Source organism: Schistocerca piceifrons, chromosome 5 (genome assembly GCF_021461385.2).
Source record: "Schistocerca piceifrons isolate TAMUIC-IGC-003096 chromosome 5, iqSchPice1.1, whole genome shotgun sequence".
Classification (NCBI taxonomy): Eukaryota; Metazoa; Arthropoda; class Insecta; order Orthoptera; family Acrididae; genus Schistocerca; species Schistocerca piceifrons.
In genome coordinates, this window is record NC_060142.1 from 44,097,766 (window position 1) to 44,117,454 (window position 19,689).

A 19,689-nucleotide genomic window follows, 5' to 3' on the forward strand; every position below is an offset into this window, starting at 1 on the left:
CAAGACACTGAGAGATTCTCTTTACGAGCGGGATTCTTTGGAGGACACAGAAGTGTTGGTTTTCCCGTGTTAACGTATGTATCAAGTGTGTTTGTGCGGTACAATAAAGGTGGTCGTTCACAGTATAAATTCCACACAAGTGTTTTCCTTTATGTAGTGAAATTACCCCTACAGATCCATTTGGCAGGTTTGTGACTACTGGCACCAACATTTTTGGGGAAAAAAGTCCATCTGCTCATTCCAATGTAATTTAAGTGACAATATCCATCCCATAAGGTGGTATGGTCATAATAGTTGTACAATATCATGATAGTTTTCTGTCTGTTGTTGACCAAAAAGATATTGCAGGCACTTTCAACATCACTGAATCAATCAAGGAAATGTTCATCATGTATTTATGCCCAAACATGTGGTCCCACAAATATCCTCTTCTTTAGTTTTGCTTCACTGATCATTGGAAACTTCCTTCACAGGTACAGGAATCCATGTGAAGTTTTGCCCATACTTTTCAGATGTTTTTGATGTTACTCAATTTTATATGAAGCAATGGTAGATACATGTACACTCCTGGAAATGGAAAAAAGAACACATTGACACCGGAGTGTCAGACCCACCATACTTGCTCTGGACACTGCGAGAGGGCTGTACAAGCAGTGATCACACGCACGGCACAGCGGACACACCAGGAACCGCGGTGTTGGCCGTCGAATGGCGCTAGCTGCGCAGCATTTGTGCACCCCCGCCGTCAGTGTCAGCCAGTTTGCCGTGGCATACGGAGCTCCATCGCAGTCTTTAACACTGGTAGCATGCCGCGACAGCGTGGACGTGAACCGTATGTGCAGTTGACGGCATGCGGGAGGCCGGGTGGACGTACCGCCGAATTGCTCAACACGTGGGGCGTGAGGTCTCCACAGTACATCGATGTTGTCGCCAGTGGTCGGCGGAAGGTGCACGTGCCCGTCGACCTGGGACCGGACCGCAGCGACGCACGGATGCACACCAAGACCGTAGGATCCTACGCAGTGCCGTAGGGGACCGCACCGCCACTTCCCAGCAAATTAGGGACACTGTTGCTCCTGGGGTATTGGCGAGGACCATTCGCAACCGTCTCCATGAAGCTGGGCTACGGTCCCGCACACCGTTAGGCCGTCTTCCGCTCACGCCCCAACATCGTGCAGCCCGCCTCCAGTGGTGTCGCGACAGGCGTGAATGGAGGGACGAATGGAGACGTGTCGTCTTCAGCGATGAGAGTCGCTTCTGCCTTGGTGCCAATGATGGTCGTATGCGTGTTTGGCGCCGTGCAGGTGAGCGCCACAATCAGGACTGCATACGACCGAGGCACACAGGGCCAACACCCGGCATCATGGTGTGGGGAGCGATCTCCTACACTGGCCGTACACCACTGGTGATCGTCGAGGGGACACTGAATAGTGCACGGTACATCCACACCGTCATCGAACCCATCGTTCTACCATTCCTAGACTGGCAAGGGAACTTGCTGTTCCAACAGGACAATGCACGTCCGCATGTATCCCGTGCCACCCAACGTGCTCTAGAAGGTGTAAGTCAACTACCCTGGCCAGCAAGATCTCCGGATCTGTCCCCCATTGAGCATGTTTGGGACTGGATGAAGCGTCGTCTCACGCGGTCTGCACGTCCAGCACGAACGCTGGTCCAACTGAGGCGCCAGGTGGAAATGGCATGGCAAGCCGTTCCACAGGACTACATCCAGCATCTCTACGATCGTCTCCATGGGAGAATAGCAGCATGCATTGCTGCGAAAGGTGGATATACACTGTACTGGTGCCGACATTGTGCATGCTCTGTTGCCTGTGTCTATGTGCCTGTGGTTCTGTCAGTGTGATAATGTGATGTATCTGACCCCGGGAATGTGTCAATAAAGTTTCCCCTTCCTGGGACAATGAATTCACGGTGTTCTTATTTCAATTTCCAGGAGTGTATTTTGGGCTTAACGAGAAAAGTATTCACTGCATTCATCTGGAGTGAAGTGTAGATGTTTTTTTGATTGATTAATATCTTTTTAATATATATTCAGATTTGATTGCTGGCAACTGCATCTACCCCCAATAGTAAGCTGTCATACAAAAAACTTACATTCTTTTCATTATCTTCATTTTTTGATAACTTGGTGTAATTTAATTCAGATGAAGCAATTCGTGCTTCTTCGGTGCACCACCAATTAGAGCTCTGCAAAATGTTTCAGGCTGATCTCAGTTGGAATTGAGCCCTGGAGGGAGCCGAGTGAGCATTTGATTAGCAGCAGCTCCACAGCTCTCTGTAGGCAAGGCTGAACACATAACTTCTTATTTGCACATTGATTCTGTAAATATTAATGCACTGCGACTCTGCTTCTAATTCAGAGCAAGATGTGTGTATAGGAAGTAATTTTTGTCAAGTGATTTACGTAAGATTTCAGGAACAAGTATTAACATTATTAAGTGTGTGATCAGTATTACATATGACACTGTATTAAAACTTTAATTATTTCGATTGTAAGCTGTTTATGACTTTGTCTACCACTTAGTTCCATTAAATTAAAGTCATTGGCATCCCTGATCTAAATCTAACTCTTCAATTAGTAGTGTTGAGAGCCTTATACCACTCACTAGTTATGTCCTTACAGCCTCACATCAAAGAGCTGAACTCCACAACCTATGAGCTGCTTCTGTAAAGGGAAAAATCTGTAGAAGGCAGCAGTTTGGTGAAATTAGAACTTTTGATGTGGCAGAGTACAATTATGGCCCCTTGCAAATTCTGTATTCAAAGTACAAATTTGGGCAGGCACATGTAATCTGTAGTGATACAGAGGATGGAATATACAGGGTGCAAGGTTGCTTATTGTGATGAATATTGACTCTTGTTTTGATCCATTTGCAAAGATTAATTAGTTACCAAAGAATTAGTGCCATCACTAGGGTCACAACTGTCTTATTTTTCTGCTGTACATGGCATTGCTGGAGAGGAAAATAATTAACAGTTCTCTGTATATGGGAGTCTCCAAATCAGTAGTGAGAACAGTGAACTGTTTGAACTCTGAACTATGTAGGATGAGTTGAACAGTATTTGGACTGTGAAACAAATGATGGATTGTTGCAAAATTGCTAGTGTGTGAGGCTAAAGGTTCAGTTTAAATCATATACTGTAGAGCGAGATTAAAATCACATTTGAGTGTGTGGTTGCTGGATTATGTGAGTGGTAAAATTACAAAGATTTCATCACACAATGGATCCACACATCACAGAAGGCAACAAGGGAGAGCAGGCTACAGAGAATGAGAGGTAGAGAGCAGGTTACAGTGAATGAGAGGTATTGTTGGGCCTACAGGGTGTGCAGGCAGTCACAGCAGCAGTACTTTATGTCACATCAGCATTGTGCATCTAACTGGAATGATATCTTCAGAATGCAGCATATAGGTAACTGCATACTTAATGTGAATGTTATGCTTTGCATGAAAGTTTAATACATGCAACAGCTGCCAAAAAGGAACTAGATGAACTGAGAGTTATAATAGTGTATTTCGCAGTAGTAACCATGTGTAGAACGCTTTTTATAAATTTTGTAAACTGTTAAAAATGACTGGTCAAGGGGAACGAATGTATCTTCTTGCAAGTAGGGAAGAATTGCAGTCCAACTGTGGTAGCAACGATCCTTCAGATCAGCAGCAAGTTGCAAATAATGAAGTCATAGATAATGAGAACAAAAATGTAGACCTCGCTGTTAATGATTGTACAGAGAATGAGTACACTGTTGTGCCTGACCTCAATGACAAGGTCAATTTGAATGGGGATGTCAGAGATACTGAATATGACATCAAAGATATTGAATATGACATTAATATTTTTAATGAGTTAACAGAGTATTAAAATAAGTTAAGCCATGGCACTGCATGAGCTGACACTTTGCAAAATGAGAATCATAGTCAGGGGAAGAATGCTGAACAAAGTCAGGATTGAGCAATAAAGGGTATGCTAAAATTATTTATGCAGGAAGCAAAAGAACTAATTAAGGGCTAAAAGAAACTAATCAAAAGCTAAAACTATGGCTAAAGAAAACTAAAGATAAAATTTAAAAAAAAGGCTGAATGGCATTTGAGGCTAAAACTGATAACTTCATATAGAAGATACACAAGAAAATGAAAGAACTAATTAAAAATTTAAACATGTGTCAGGATAAAATAGAGATAGGTTGGACAAAGAAATTAAGGTCTGTACAAAGAGTTTTTAAACCCAAGCAAAGGATATCAAATGATTAAAAAAGAAGGTTGTGAAAATCAATGACATACAATCTGAAGCTATCAAATCATGTCAAGAAAGACACAAACACCAATGTCCAAGTTTACAAACTGTTATAAATAATCAAAGTAAACTAAACAGTGAACTTTCTCATGTGCCAACCAAATGTACAGACAACAGAAAGGTGATCCACAATAATTAAAAGTAATTGAGGAGTGTAGGTGATCCTGCAAATTATTTGAATGCATGTAAATTCCACCATTTCTCAATTAAAGGCAACATCCATGGCTTTAATTACAGAGTTTGAGGGTTTTATTCCAGAACACTGGCCAGACCGACAAAAATAAAGTGTGCTGCTAGTAGCTTTAAAGGGTCTCTTATAGCATGGGGCATGGGAGTAATTAACACATCTAAAACGTATGACAAATTTGCACTTGTATTTCTGAATTAATAATGGTCTAGTAGTACAAAGAATAGTGTTCGGAGTGCAATATTTGAAGGTTGATGGATCACCAGCAGTGGCTCTAGTTACAAACGAATTTTTCTACATGTATTTAATCATCCCATTAAAAGAATCTGATATTACTTCAATTATAATGCTAAAATTATCAGTGTCAATGCAGGAAGAACTTATTAGTTTCAACGAAGGTGACATCAACAACTTATTGCATGTATTTGAGCAGTTAGATTTGTTGTCTGGCAACAGACAAGGGCAAAGAGGGTGGAGAAGAGACAGGTGGTGAACAGATGGAAGGAATGACAATGAATAAAGAAGAGAAAGCAGCGTGGACAGGAATGACCCACATCATAACTGGGAAGAAAAGAAACCACTGTGACATGGTTGTAGCCCACCTAGAAGAGGGAAAGATGCATTTCAGGGGATTATGAATAGAGAGGTTTGTCATGGAGGCAGCAGAGAGTACAAGAATAGTTGAGCAACAGAGAGCACCAGAATAGTCAAAATGGGGAAAAAAACACCCAAAAGAGCTAGAATTTGTGAGGTGACTGGAAATTAGAGGTCTGTTCAGACATTATTCAGTTGCAAATGGACAAATGTAATGGACCACTTATGAAATTTCTGGATTATGATGAGGGGGATAGAATTAAGGAAGCACTCAAGGAAGAGAACACAACAGTTGTTAAGGAAGAGTATCAACAAATGATGGAGGTTAGCATAGAGTATGGAGATTCCAGAATTATCTGTACACAGGGGTAAAGTGGTTACAGCATGTAAGATCAAAAGTAAACTTATGGTAAGGAAATTCTCTTGGAGTTTAAAGTGCAAGATAGGATGTCTTCCGTAACTGGTATGATAGCACCGGCTCTACACATCAGTTTTATTCTAGGAATGGACTGGCTAATAGCAAACATGGCAATGTTATACTTTGCTTAGGGTGTAATGAGAATAAAAGAAGGTGATGATGAAGTGGCATTCAAATCTGGACACAGGAGCATGCAAGGTAGTAATGATATTGCTAGTATATGGATAATGAGTGAACAAATGTACCAGAATCTCAGTTCAGAAGAAAATATGAATGTGTATGAAGGGGCAGCACAGCTGAAAAGGTCAGAATGAAAATAAATATAAGAGAAAAGGTCGCAAATATTGATAAATTGGGTGGAGATGAAGCCAATTAGTTGGAAGAAATACTGTTTAAACATCAATATGCATTTTTCCATGAGACCAGAGTGTATGAAGAACTATGAATATTGTTTTCAAATTACGTCACATGACACATTCAAACTTAAACTGTATGTAATACCACTGTCTAAGAGGGAAGCAGTGCTCAAAGAAATAAAAAGAATGATACAATGGAGAATTACTGAGCATTTGCAAAGTAATTACTGTAGTCCATCATCATACTGCCAAAGAAAGATAGTTCAGTGCATGTTACAATAAATGCATGAGCAATTAACCAAATAATAATCCTGCAGATGGATAGGCCAGAAGTGTTAGAAGAGCTTGTGCAGAAATTTAATCCTGCTAAAATTTTAACCAGTAGTAGTTTAACGATCAGCTTCTGGCAAGTGTCACTCACTAAAAGTTGCAGAAAGATAACTGCATTTGTTTACAGAAGAAGTAGTTATCATTTTAGAGTACTGCCATTTGGCCTAAAAATTTCAGTTGTTTTTTTTCTCAGGTATTTGGCGCAGAAATTTTGAACAGAATTACAATGTACATAAACAGCATATTACTTGCTACAAAGAGATGGAAAGAATATAAAGAAATATTGGAATGTGTACTGTCAGCATCTGAGGAGAACAACATTAGTGTAAACCAAAACAAATTGGAATTTGGCAAGAGAAATTAAATTTCGAGGGTACATCACCTCACATGAGGATTTCAGGTCAAACCCAGATAAGTTAGAGGCAATCAGGAATATTCTGTGGTCTTAGAACAAGAATCAAATTAAAGACTGTTTCAGTTTAACCAATTTCTATAGCAACTTTGTGGATAATGAAGTACTTACTGTGAAGAGCTTATTTTAATTAATGAAGAAAAATGCCACCTGGACATGGATCGATGAATGTGTGCAGAAATTTCAGAAAATCATAGAAGCATTATGCAACAGCGTCATTTTGGCATATCCTGATCTAAATTTACCTTTTTGTATCTTTTTCTAGCAGTTCAGAATATGGCCTTCGTGTACATCTGTGGCAGTTCATTGCAAATGGGGGCATAGTGGAAAGAAAGACCATCATTTTTGCCAGCAATATATTTAATAAGTGGGAAAGCAGATACACAGTGATAGAAAAGATAACACTGGTGATAGAATGAGTGTTTAGAAACTACAGATACTATGCTATGGGAAGAAAGATACATTTGTTTACTGACCACTAGACATTTTCATTCATAATGGACTGTAGATTAGTGCGCAGCTGATTATTGCAATGAGTGTTAACTCTTCAGGAATATGACTGTATGATTGAATATCTGCCAGGAAGAAGTAATTTCGTAGCAGACACACTATTCAGACTGCCAGTGGCTATGGACAGTGTGGAATTCAATGACCCAAGAGAGAAAGTGGTTGCCAGGAATGTAAATTACAAAAGTAGGATAAAGAACCCATACTAAGAGTATATTTAACAAAAGTAAATTGCAAAGAAAGGGCAAAGGAACATGAGGAAGGAACAGAATAAAGATGACACAACAAAAATGATTCAAGCAGAATGGAATAGGAAGACTAATGACAAAATGAAAAAATAAAACAATGGGAACTCCAGGTAGGAATTTCAACAATACAGGAAAAGATGGATTGCTGCTTACTGTAAAGATGACACATTAAGTTGCTAAGCATGTGAGAGTTGCATTCTGATCCAAGATGCTGGAGCTGGTGGTTACGTGTGCATGAGGTGTGCTTGCTTGTGTGTATGAATTGTGTGTGTATCTCTTTTGATGATGAAGGTAAGTGTCTTTTCATTCTACAACTTATCATGTCTTCTTTACAGTAAGTAGCAATCTATCTTTTCCTACATTGTTGATATTCCTACCTGTAGTTTTCATTGTCTGAGTTTGCCAAATGGATTTTCTTCCATCCTTCAACCCTGTGATGTTTTCCTTTGTTACTCTTCTTTTAGCATTACTCTTCTCAGTGACCATTCTTTCTTTTCTTTGCTGTGTTTATCCACTGCCTTCCAAACAACATCTACTTCCAAGCCACACTGTATCAACTATCATCTGCACACAACACAAACTTTGTAACGACATGGATCATTGATGCACCACCTGGTGCCCCAGATAGTCATAATTGTATTTATCAATATTGATCCCATTTCATCTCTCATTCTAATGCACTTTAGCATTTTATTTTCCATACCTGCCTATGGCATAAAAACTTTTGAGCTTCAGCCTAACCTATTCCCCACTCTTCACTTATCACTTATTGCAACCCCCTTCCCCATGCACGCACACACACACACACACACACACACACACATATATATATATATATATATATATATATATATATATATATATATATATATATATATATATATATATATATATCCTTCCAAATCTCATCGTTCTTTTCTCCCACGTTTAAAGTTTTTAACATATTTGTCTGTATTTTTACATGGTTTCACGCATCTTAGCATATTTTTACGTATTTGTATGTAATTTTGTGTATCTTTGCATGTTTATGTGTGTCTTTACATATATTTACGTGTCTTTTTATTTATCTAGTCCCTCTTACAGCCAGTGGCACCTGTTTTCCCCATTTGTGTGTCATTCTTGTTTACTTTACACCATTCCTGCCACGATGGACCCCTGCTCCATCTTTCTAAACCAGTTCAGAAAAATATTCCTTTCCCTGACTATTGGTTGCATGCAATTTACAGCTTTGTCCACTACTTGGTTCTGTTAAATTTTAAGCCACTGAGATCCCTGAACTAAACCTGACTCATCACTGAACAAAACCTGTCTCTTTAATTAGTAGTGCCGAGAGCCTTATACCATTCACTATTAACTTTCTTTCAGCCTCACATTAAGAGAGCCGAACTCCACCACCTAGGAGCAGCTATGGTGCAGGAACATCTGTAGAAGACAGAAGATTGGTGAAATTAGAACTTTCTCATTTTGCTTTGATGTGGCAAAACACAGTTTGGACCTTCTCATGCTCTGTATTTAAAATACAAATTGGGACAGGCAAGTGTAATCTGCAGTAATAGAGAGGTAGGAATATGAGGGACTCTAGGTGCTTGATGTGGTGAACATTGGCTATCATTTCCATCAATTTGCAAAGGTTAATTAGTTACTAATCAGCTGATGATTTATTTCACAGTAAGGGACAAGACAGTTCGAAGTCTCACAAAGTGTACCTATCAATCTAATGCAGAACTGAACATGAATCAGCCAATAGCAAAGAAAACCCTTTGTAAGTGATTAATAGTGAAGAATTACAAACTGCCCTGCTAACTGTAAGCCAAAATGACAAAATGTGCAAATCTGCAGTTTTGTACTGATATGCAGGACCATCTTTAAAATGATGACTTAAGCAAATTAATCTTCAGTGACAAAGCTACTTTTAATCTTTCGGGAATGGTCAATTGACACAACACATGCATTTGGGGAACACAGAATCCAAATGCAATTGTCAAACATATTTTGGATTCTGAGAAGTTAACACATTCTGTGCAGTGTCCAGTATGATTGGGCTATAGAGTCTTCTTCTTCCCTGAAACAATTGTATCACCTATCTCGACATGTTGTAACTGTAGCTCATGCCACAACTTGAAACTGTTGAAACTAATAGCAGGCATTTCATGTTTCAACAAAACAACACCCATCTACATTTCCACAACTATGGACAAAATTACCTGGATGAGATGTTGCTACATCACTGGATACACCATAATGCAGCTGCTGACCTGGCACTATGATAGGCTTAACACCTCATGATTTTTTATTGTGTGGTTACATTAACAACAGCATTTATGTTCCACCTCTACCACAGAACCTTGAGGACTTGTGACACCACATCACAGTAGCTGTTCTTAGCGTCACTCCTGATATGTTGGACTGAGTATGGGTGGAATTGGAGGGGGTGGGAGGAGGTGATTAGTGTTTAGCATCCTGTTGACAACGAGGTCATTAGAGATGGAACACAAGCTCAGATTAGGGAAGGGTGGGGAAGGGAATCAGCTGTGCCCTTTCAAAGGAACCATCCCAGCATTCACCTGAAGCTATTTCAGAGCTTTTGTAGAACAAAAGCAAACTGGTGCTTTTCATTTACTACTTCAGAAAATCGTGGAAAACCTAAATCAGGATGGCTGGACATGAGTTTGAACCAATATCCTCTTGAATGCAAGTCCACTGCACCACCTCGCTCGTTGCAGAACTGGATTGCTGATTAGATGTGTGCCAAGCGACAAAAGGTGGACACAGAGAACACAGAGTTTGTCTTTTGCATACTGTATCATTTGTTGTGTCGTTCTTGGTCACTTTTCTGTAATAATTTTTAGATGTGGTACATGGACTTTATAATTATCCAGACCCTATAGCAGTTCTCCCTGTCAAGGTGATTCCATCTATTTTTGTCAGACAAAAAATAACAGTTCAGTGTAGTCCATTGGTTCTCTCCAAATCATGGGAACACCATGGACATATGAGGTGATCCTTCTAAACAGTCCATCAGCAAAATAGTACATGAGAACAGCGTATGCCGGGGAGCCTGAAATAAAGTTCATAGCCCTTTATTACAGCAGAATTAAGTTTTTGTTTCTGCAATTTCTGAGTAACAAAAATAATTAGCACTTTTTACACAAGTTTGAAGAATTTCTTCTTTTGAATTAACACAAAACACAAACCTTCATGAACAAAAAGCAATCCCTTTCAACAACTGTCAGAACTCTCAGTGCTGAGGTGCAAGTAGCAAGAAACATAATGTGATTCTACATGTTCAAACATGATTCATTGGCTGTGCTGCCAAACCACTTTCATTGCCTGGGGGTATATTTCTGAACTAACAGTCAAGTGTAGTAACACCTTGTACATATTTTGATTGTTTTTCCACAATTAAATCTGTAGAATATTTAAATTAAATCACAGAAGAATAACCAATAAGCAGTGTTTTTCAAATACTTTGAAAGATAGTAGCATGTCACAAGAAGATTGGCCCCAACAGCCACATACCGATTTCATTTTCAAATTCAAAACAATGACTTAGCAAAGAACACTAACCATATTTTTTGTAGCAGAAATGTTGCTGACCAGTGTCATCTGGTTCCTTTAAGGTTCCACAGAATCCGAGGAAACAAAAGTTTACTTAAAGGATTATCTATATCTGAGCAAGTTTAATACAGTTGAAACACAGCTACCTCAGAGATAGCTTCAACTCACTTCATTGTCAAGCAGTTCACCTTGAGCTTCAGAAGAAGAAGAACGGAAATGTCACAAAAAGGAATGAAAACTTTGCGAGCTTCTGGACGAATCCTTGAAAGAGCCAGTGTATGCGCACAAACATGTGGGTGCCTGCATGACCCCCCCCGCTCCGTCACCACCACACCTGTGCAGCTACTTTGTGACAAAGGATGCTCACATGCATGTGTAATCTATTAAATGATTCATCTGAAAGATAGAAAAGTTTAATTCTTCTTTGTGTGCCTGTTGACTTACTCAATGTTTTTACTATTCAGTGAGTGGTCTCCTTTACTCCTAAGTTATCATTTCTGTCAGAACTTTCCATGGAGCCATATTATACAAAGGAGAGTTACACTATTATGGACACTCACTGTAACATAAAAAAGTTCTGCATTACTGAATTATTGACCTGCAGTGCCTGCTGAAGTGTGCCCTTATCCTTGCAGACAAGTTGCTGTAGTTTGTGGATTGGCAAATGTATTTCGACATTGGTAGCATATTAACTTGAAAAAACATTCATAATCTTCTGCCTTATACTTACAAAAACTCAAAAAATGAAGCACTGTGTCAATTCAGAATGCTGACCTCTGTGTACTGGTGTGTCTAAAGGGTCAAAGGAATCTAAGTTTACAATAATACAGGAATGGCAGTGTTGACCAATCTAAACCTTAATTTAACTATAGTAGATTGACTTTCCATTTAGCACAACCTTGGGAGGACATCTAGGTATAAGCCACTACCAAAATGGTGAGCATTATCACCACCTCATCCCTTCAGGGACCCACATATACTTCCAAGTAGTTAAGACCTGCCAACAAAATGTGGAACCTGCTGAGTCATACTGGTTCTGCAGGAAGCAGTATTACAAGCCAGTTACATGTGATTGAGGATGTAGCTCTGACGAAATCCTGATTTTGGAACTGTGTTGCTAACATCCTAAATTTTTTGTTAACAAGCCAATATGCATAGAAATTTTTTATATATGTTTGAAGTATTAATATTCCTGAAGAAGGAACAAAAAAGATTTTATACAATACTATGAATATTTCATGAGCAAAGCTTTGGCTGAAAATAACCCGCAGAAATGCTTCATCTTGTAATGAAATAATTATAAGAATACAAAAAATAAAAGAGAGAGAGAGAGAGAGAGAGAGAGAGAGAGAGAGAGAGAGAGAGAGAGAGAGAGAGAGAGAAAAGAGCAAATGGTGATCTACTTTGATTTAATATACACTGGAAAGTGAAATGTTTACTCTTTGTAGTTACAACTTGCATAAAGCTGTTTAGATCATATTTTACAGTTAGTAACTGCCAACAAGTACATGAATGTTATGAACATGTCCATTATCTAATTTAGTACTGCAATTACAGAGAAAATGTCTCCATGTGCATGTAATAGCAAATTTATCAATCTGATCTGTGCTCACCCGCATTCCCTGCCATCTCGAAATTGCCCTCAGTGGTCTCAAGGCACGAAGAGTTCTCAAAGACCGCAGAACTTTCAGATTTTCATTTTCCTCTATTAGTAAACTAAATATTGATACCTGATAAAAGAAGCAGCCATTGTAATTAAAGCACAATAATCATAAGTTAGACACAATTCATCATGATTTTTTTATGTTGATCAAAAGCTGAAAATTCAAGTTACTTACAAAAACAATAATAAAATCAAGAATTGTCCAGAAACTTGTGAAGTATTTCCAGAATCCAAGTGCAATCCATTTGAGCATCATTTCTACACTAAACAAAGCACAAAATCCTAAATTTGTCCAATAAAGAATTTTTTGTAGCATTACATTTTCATCGAGGTAAATGTCCTCAAAGCACAATGTTATACTCGATGCAAAAATAAGCACTAAAATAAACCACTCAAACATTGGTGTATCCACAACTGAAAGAACCTGTGTACGAATTTCCATCCACTTCTTGCCAATTTTTGTTTCAAGACACTGATCACAGCATGCACACCTGAAAATTAGACATGAATTAATTGCACAATGCACTTCTAACATATGGATATATTAACTATATGAGCAATGCTAACTTACTTTCAAAAGTTGTTATTTGCTTCTCACAGTTTTACATCCACAACTGCTATTGATTTTCTTTTAATGGTTACAATAGTTACTTATTAAAGACTTACAAAAAATGTCAAATTATTCAAAACTACACTGGCAACAGCATCTGGGAATAAGACTTATATATGTACAATAGCCATAAAAGCAACAAGAGGTATATAAAATTTTAGTACCGTTGATAGCAATGTTGAGGGAAGCATTCTTGTGGAACCTTCATGATCTTGTTTCGGCCGAACCCCGGAAAGCTGCCCATGCCATCAATGTAGCGCCCCTGAGAATCTCGCCTCCCACCAACTGTAAGTTCATCTACATAAGAAACTAGAGCATGCCAAGGGTGTGAGGCAGTTTTATCATCACCTTTCTCTCCAGCTGTTGGCAACATTGTCTCTAATTCTCCTGGACCTTTATTAAGAACTTCTAGCTCTATGCTCTCCTCTGCATTTGACTCATCTGTAATAAGATGCACGTTAATTAGATTACAGGGTCAGAAGAATGCTGCAACAGAAACAAGACAACTAAGTTTTCTTTATGTCTTCCCTGGAACCTGCAATATTTAGTGGCCTATAATTCTTTTTTATTTTTAAAAGATACACAAAAACATATGCACACAAACAACTGTCATTGTGAGTGAAACACTGATGTCTTATTTATCTTGATAACAGAAATAACAATAAAAGTCAGTAATAAAGTAATACCAAATTGTTATGCATATGTTTTTTGATTATGAATAATAGCAAAAAATATGGAAAGATAATGCATGCATATGCTTCAATGAATAAACAATCTTTTAAATTTCTGTCCCTAAATACTCTGCAAGAACAATAATTTTACATACTGACTGAAAGTAACTCGTTCATGACCAAACCACTATTCAATTTCTTTTTATTGAAACTACTTTTTAAAGCTGTGACAAAATAGAAAAAGTAACCAAAATTAATCAACAAGAAGTGTACAATAACTTCCTAAAATATCTAAACTTTTAACTATTTCAAGTGAACTATTGTCTAGGCAATGCAATCTAATGATGCTAAAATGCACACTGTTAATGAAAAGGATTTTTTCTTTACCCTTTTGCAACATGACTATGATTATCTGTACAACAGACAGTAACCACACATTTTTTGAACATGCAGTTGACATGAAAAGATAATGGAAAATAAGATTTAAATGTGCTTCTAAGCCACTTGTACTACTGTTGAAATATTTATACAATGGTGACTATCTCTCTTTCTTTTATGTGGCATATTATGACTGCTTAGAAATTAACTGAATTGTTACAGCAGTGTAGTAACTGTAAAATTATGCTACAAACTGTATATATATTTTTAAGAGTGCAGTAAACAAAGTCTTTATCAATCACTGATGATAATATATTTTAGTAACAAGATTTTTGGCTGGATTCACATGACGTTTAAAAAATGTGTGGGATTACTGAGAATGTTCTAATACAATATGCCAAGATGTGCAAAATGCTTCCTATGAAGAATTAAAGGAAATAAATAAGGGGTTAAATTTCTCTGAGTGTGAATAAACCACAAAACAGAACGACTACTAGGCTACTGTGTAAAGAAACTCATGCGTAATGTAGCTCACACACAACTCAGTTGACAGTATCATCCATATGATTTTATTTCATATAACCACAAGGATTTCACATGGTTTTAATGAAGTGCTTAAACAAATGACCAACTGCTTCCATGTTTTCAAATACGCCAATACTCTCTGAAGTGTATGTAGACTACCTTTCCCTCGAGAGACAACTACCAAAATCATGTATCTATGGCTGTATTTACAAGGGAATTCTTTATGTAATTTTGTGGTTTAAGTGGAGAATTTACATCAGCTATGATAAATACTTTAGTTCAAATTCTTTAATCAGTTATTTAATGTAAACATCATAAAAAACTTTACATAATGTGCTATTTGCTGACTTACAAATGGACCTGAGGTCACTGAAATATGCACTACTGTATGAGAGAATAATTTTATTTTTGGCAAGTGTTTCCCATTACTGAAGCCACTGCAATTTAAATGTGAAATCTAGTGGAGTGAAATATCGTACATTTTATTTATGTGACAAGTCTAAGATTCAACAGCAATCAGTACCTCAGTGCATTTGACACATGAAGCTTGCCTTACATTCCAGTATTCAGGTACTGAGGGTATTGATCAAAGAGTTTTGAATATAGTCATCTTAAATACTTAAAGGTGTTGCAGCAAAAACAAAATTAATCATCAAATAAGTCTGTGAAGTGCACTTCTTACTGTGCATTTACAACATGCACGTTGGGAAACACTGACCTGAAATTTTGTTTAGTGTCAAGAAGCATGAATACCATGCTGTATGTGCTACAAAAAAGCTGGCAATTGCTATACAACTATCTGGAGCCATATATCCAGATGCCTAAAAGGACTATACTCCAGAGAGATCTTCACAGGAGATTTGCAATTTTTGTACTTATTATGAAGCAACTACAAGTTTTGTTTGTCATACCTGAGAGAAGAAGAGAAAAGCAAAGGACCTGTATGCTACTTGAAAGTTGGAAACTGTAGATTAATAATATTAAGTACAATGATTTTTTAAAGAACAGAGGTGATAATTACAAAAATACTTAAATTACATTTTATAAAGTATTTGTCTTTAAACATCAGTTTCAGTTGAACTCCATTATTAAGGCTTCCTGGGAAAATCAAGTTTACTTTATGTTTATAAATCTGATTACAGTCTGTAATGTGTTTGGATTTTATTAAAAACAATTATTCAATAGATTGTCAATGGGCATTTATTTCTGTTTGCTTCTCCTAATCTAAAACATGTAGCAGGCTTCAAGAAACATCTGGAACATTTATATGGATGGAATGCTTCAACATTTTTCAGTTACTCCCAGTTATCTTCTTCCCTTTAAAAAACAAAGATGAGAGGGGATTGGGCTCATGGAGAAAAATAAATAAAGAAATACTGATAATTGTGAAATGAATAAAATGCAGAAAAAACACCAGATATGACTTTCCCATACGCCAGAAAGGGAAAAGAGGCATGGGAAAGCATAAAAGTACAATGCAATATTATAGACGATCTAGAAATGTTGTTTGCTCATTCTGTGGATAACTTAGCATCTCTTCCCCTCTGTTACTGACAAAGGGCAGTGTTACTCAACACAGTGTAGACCTTTTGGTTAAACACCACAATAATTGTATCTAAAAGAGGTTTAAGCATGAGGGAAATGATTTTTGCACATTTACTAATGTAAAGCTATAATAATATTGGAGAAAATTCACACTTTTTATAAATAAACTCATTTTGTTACGCTGCATCAGAAGTATTTTTGAAGAACTTTTCAAGTCAAATTTATTTGACAGATTTTCATTCTAAATGAATGTTTTGGTAATTATTAGTCACTGTTGCTTGAAGCGCACAAAGGAAGTGTATAATGATTCAGGGTATTTATCTAAAAATTCACACAGAACATTATGGATAATACAGCAGACATAAAAAACTATGCTAATGCCAACATTAGAGTCTCAGCACGATAGCCTAGAAGAATGATTTGTAACAAAGGGGATTTACAACATAAACAGCAGACATATGAATTAAGAAACTGTAAAGGCAACAAAATGTAGTATAAATTTGTGAATGAAACTGAAATCATCAGAAAAATTACAGGTAACATCATTTTATAAGATAAATCTCAGATGAATAAAAAGAACTAAAAAATTATGGAACAGCGAAAGGTACACATATGGTAAGGAAAATTCTGGTAGAATGTGTGTGTGTGTGTGTGTGTGTGTGTAAAGCTTTCATTCTCTTTTGTGTATCCCTGTTGATAAATCAACACTTCTGCTATTCAGTAAAAATATCAGAAAACTACAGAATTTTTTTTTTTAGATATTGTGAAACAGTGATATGTTAGTGTAACTTGGAAATAGTTGTTATACAGTTTGAGCTGTTTTACTCTTTGTGTGAATATAAAACTGTTTTACATACATGAATGATAAAATAGCTTAAGAGTCAAACAAAATAAATGGAGAAGTAAAACAGTATAAACATAATCAGACACATTCAAAATGATATTTACTTGTTAAGGAAATTTCCTGATATGTTTCTCTGTAGAAGAAGAATCTGTGTTGAGGCAGAAATCTGGATTTTTTTTCTTTTCTGTCATTGCTCTACTTGTTAATTTATACAATAATTTCTCACTGATTGACAAAATAACTACAATCTTAAACTGTGTGTCAACTAGTGTCCTAAATTTCACAGGTATTCTCTACCAATATATGTATGATAGCACCACTGAGGAAAAAAGATAACTATACTATAGTTGGTTACAAGATGAAATCTTTCTTTCTGTAGCAATATATGCAGCAAAAGAAATTTTCTTGAGAGATTAAAACTGCACATAATGTCAAGGCTCAAACTCAGAAGTTTGGGTTGTGAGTTAAGTGTTCTAACACCAGCTGAGTTAGTGAGACAAAATCTCAAAGAGTGATGTATAACTTCAAATATAATATTAAAGGTTTTTCCTCTAGTCCTTCAGGCCTATCAAATGTAGAAGATAAGACAGGACGTTTGCTTGGCTTGGCTACATCATACAGTTATCAGGCCTCTCGTTCTACAGTTGCATTTACACTGATATAACCAATTTAAAAGGTATGCTGGACTGTACCTTGACCTAGGACCTCTGGAATTAATTATCATGATTCTGTATCTAGCTTCTGGATACATTTTTTGAATCAGTTTGGAACTCCTGGCTTCAATTCCTTTTCTCTACATTGCCGTATTCTATACACGAGTTGTTGCTAATTTTTGACTATGAAATCCAGAGAATCACTTTAACCTCTCACCAAGCTGAATTTAATAAGGACACACTTAACTACAGTTCAAATGATTACTTCTGGAACTAGTATTACATCCTGCCTCAGTAATTACTCTCCGTACACTTATAACACATTTTTTTCTTTCTGGCGCTGAAATAGAAATGAAATGAGCGTATGGTATTTTTGGATGGGAGGCCCCATCCAGGGGAATTCTGCCGCCAAGTGCATATCGGTGATAATGATGAAATGATGATGAGGACAACACAACACCCAGTCCACGAGCAGAGAAAATCTCCAACCCGGCTGGGAATCGAACCCAGACCCACTGGCACGGGAAGCAAGCATGTTACCACCCAGTTAAGCAGGTAGACATGTTGTTTACTTATGATGATGATGATGATGATGATGATGATGAGGTCCCATACTCTGAGGAGCGTAGGAGACGATGCGGGAGACCCGCACCGCCATACTAGGCAAGGTCCTAGCGGAGGTGATTTGCCATTGTCTTCCTCCGACCATAACGGGGATGAACGATTATGATGAAGATGACACAACAACACCCAGTCATCTCGAGGCAGGAAAAATCCCTGACCCTACCAGGAATCGAACCCAGGACCCCATGAAATGGAATCGAGAACGCTACCGCAAGACCACAAGCTGCGGACATAACTTTTTACAGCTGGAGATCTGTTTCTCATTATCCTAGCTTTATTATGATGAAAAGCTACATTTATTCCACCCGGCAGCAGTGAATGCATTAAAAAAATAATTACTTTCTATCTCAGCAGACTACGTACTAGTATTTCAGTCCATTTGGTCCTCCAACAGCTAACAATTGTCTGTCACTTTGCCACTGAACTTTTATCTATCAACATCCCACATGTATTCCCTATGACATTCATATCATTGAGAAATAACTATGGTTCAAACCATCACAAATATCTTATGAATCAGAATATTTATATAACTCTTACTTTTATTTCTCATTTTTTCTTTCTTTTTCGTTTCTCTATAATACTTTATTGACAGTAAAATGTAATGTCTTATCGTTTGCCTATTTAGTATAAAACTAGCAATAAGTAAAGCAATTATATGTTTTACTGAAAGCTGCAAGTCACACAGATATTTCTTTGCCGCATTGAAATCTAACAACATCCACATTAATTCACATACATTGAATTAAAGGTACCAAATTCCCTCTATTAACTAAAAGATGTTGTTGTTGTTGTGGTCTTCAGTTCTGAGACTGGTTTGATGCAGCTCTCCATGCTACCCTATCCTGTGCAAGCTTTTTCATCTCCCAGCACTTACTGCAACCCACATCCTTCTGAATCTGCTTAGTGTATTCATCTCTTGGTCTCCCTATACGATTTTTACCCTCCACGCTGCCCTCCAATGCTAAATTTGTGATCCCTTGATGCCTCAGAACATGTCCTACTAACCGGTCTCTTCTTTTTGTCAAGTTGTGCCATATACTCCTCTTCTCCCCAATTCTATTCATTAGTTACGTGATCTACCCCTCTAATCTTCAGCATTCTTCTGTAGCACCACATTTCAAAAGCTTCTATTCTCTACTTGTCCAAACTATTTATCGTCCACGTTTCACTTCCATACATGGCTACACTCCACACACATACTTTCAGAAACGACTTCCTGACTCTTAAATCTATACTCGATGTTAACA

At 37.4% G+C, this 19,689-nt stretch overlaps 1 protein-coding gene across 1 annotated transcript in view; it reads right to left on the minus strand.

The window, feature by feature from the left end:
• The window catches only part of LOC124798172 (sodium channel protein 60E-like), a 290,757-nt gene that overhangs the window by 102,423 nt on the left and 168,645 nt on the right, over positions 1–19,689 (minus strand). Inside the window, exons 17-19 of the mRNA XM_047261456.1 lie at positions 13,364–13,640; positions 12,765–13,080; positions 12,540–12,656 (exon numbers count right to left, since the gene is read on the minus strand). Coding sequence (XP_047117412.1) covers positions 12,540–12,656; positions 12,765–13,080; positions 13,364–13,640 — 710 coding nt within the window. The remainder of the gene's footprint in view (positions 1–12,539; positions 12,657–12,764; positions 13,081–13,363; positions 13,641–19,689) is intronic.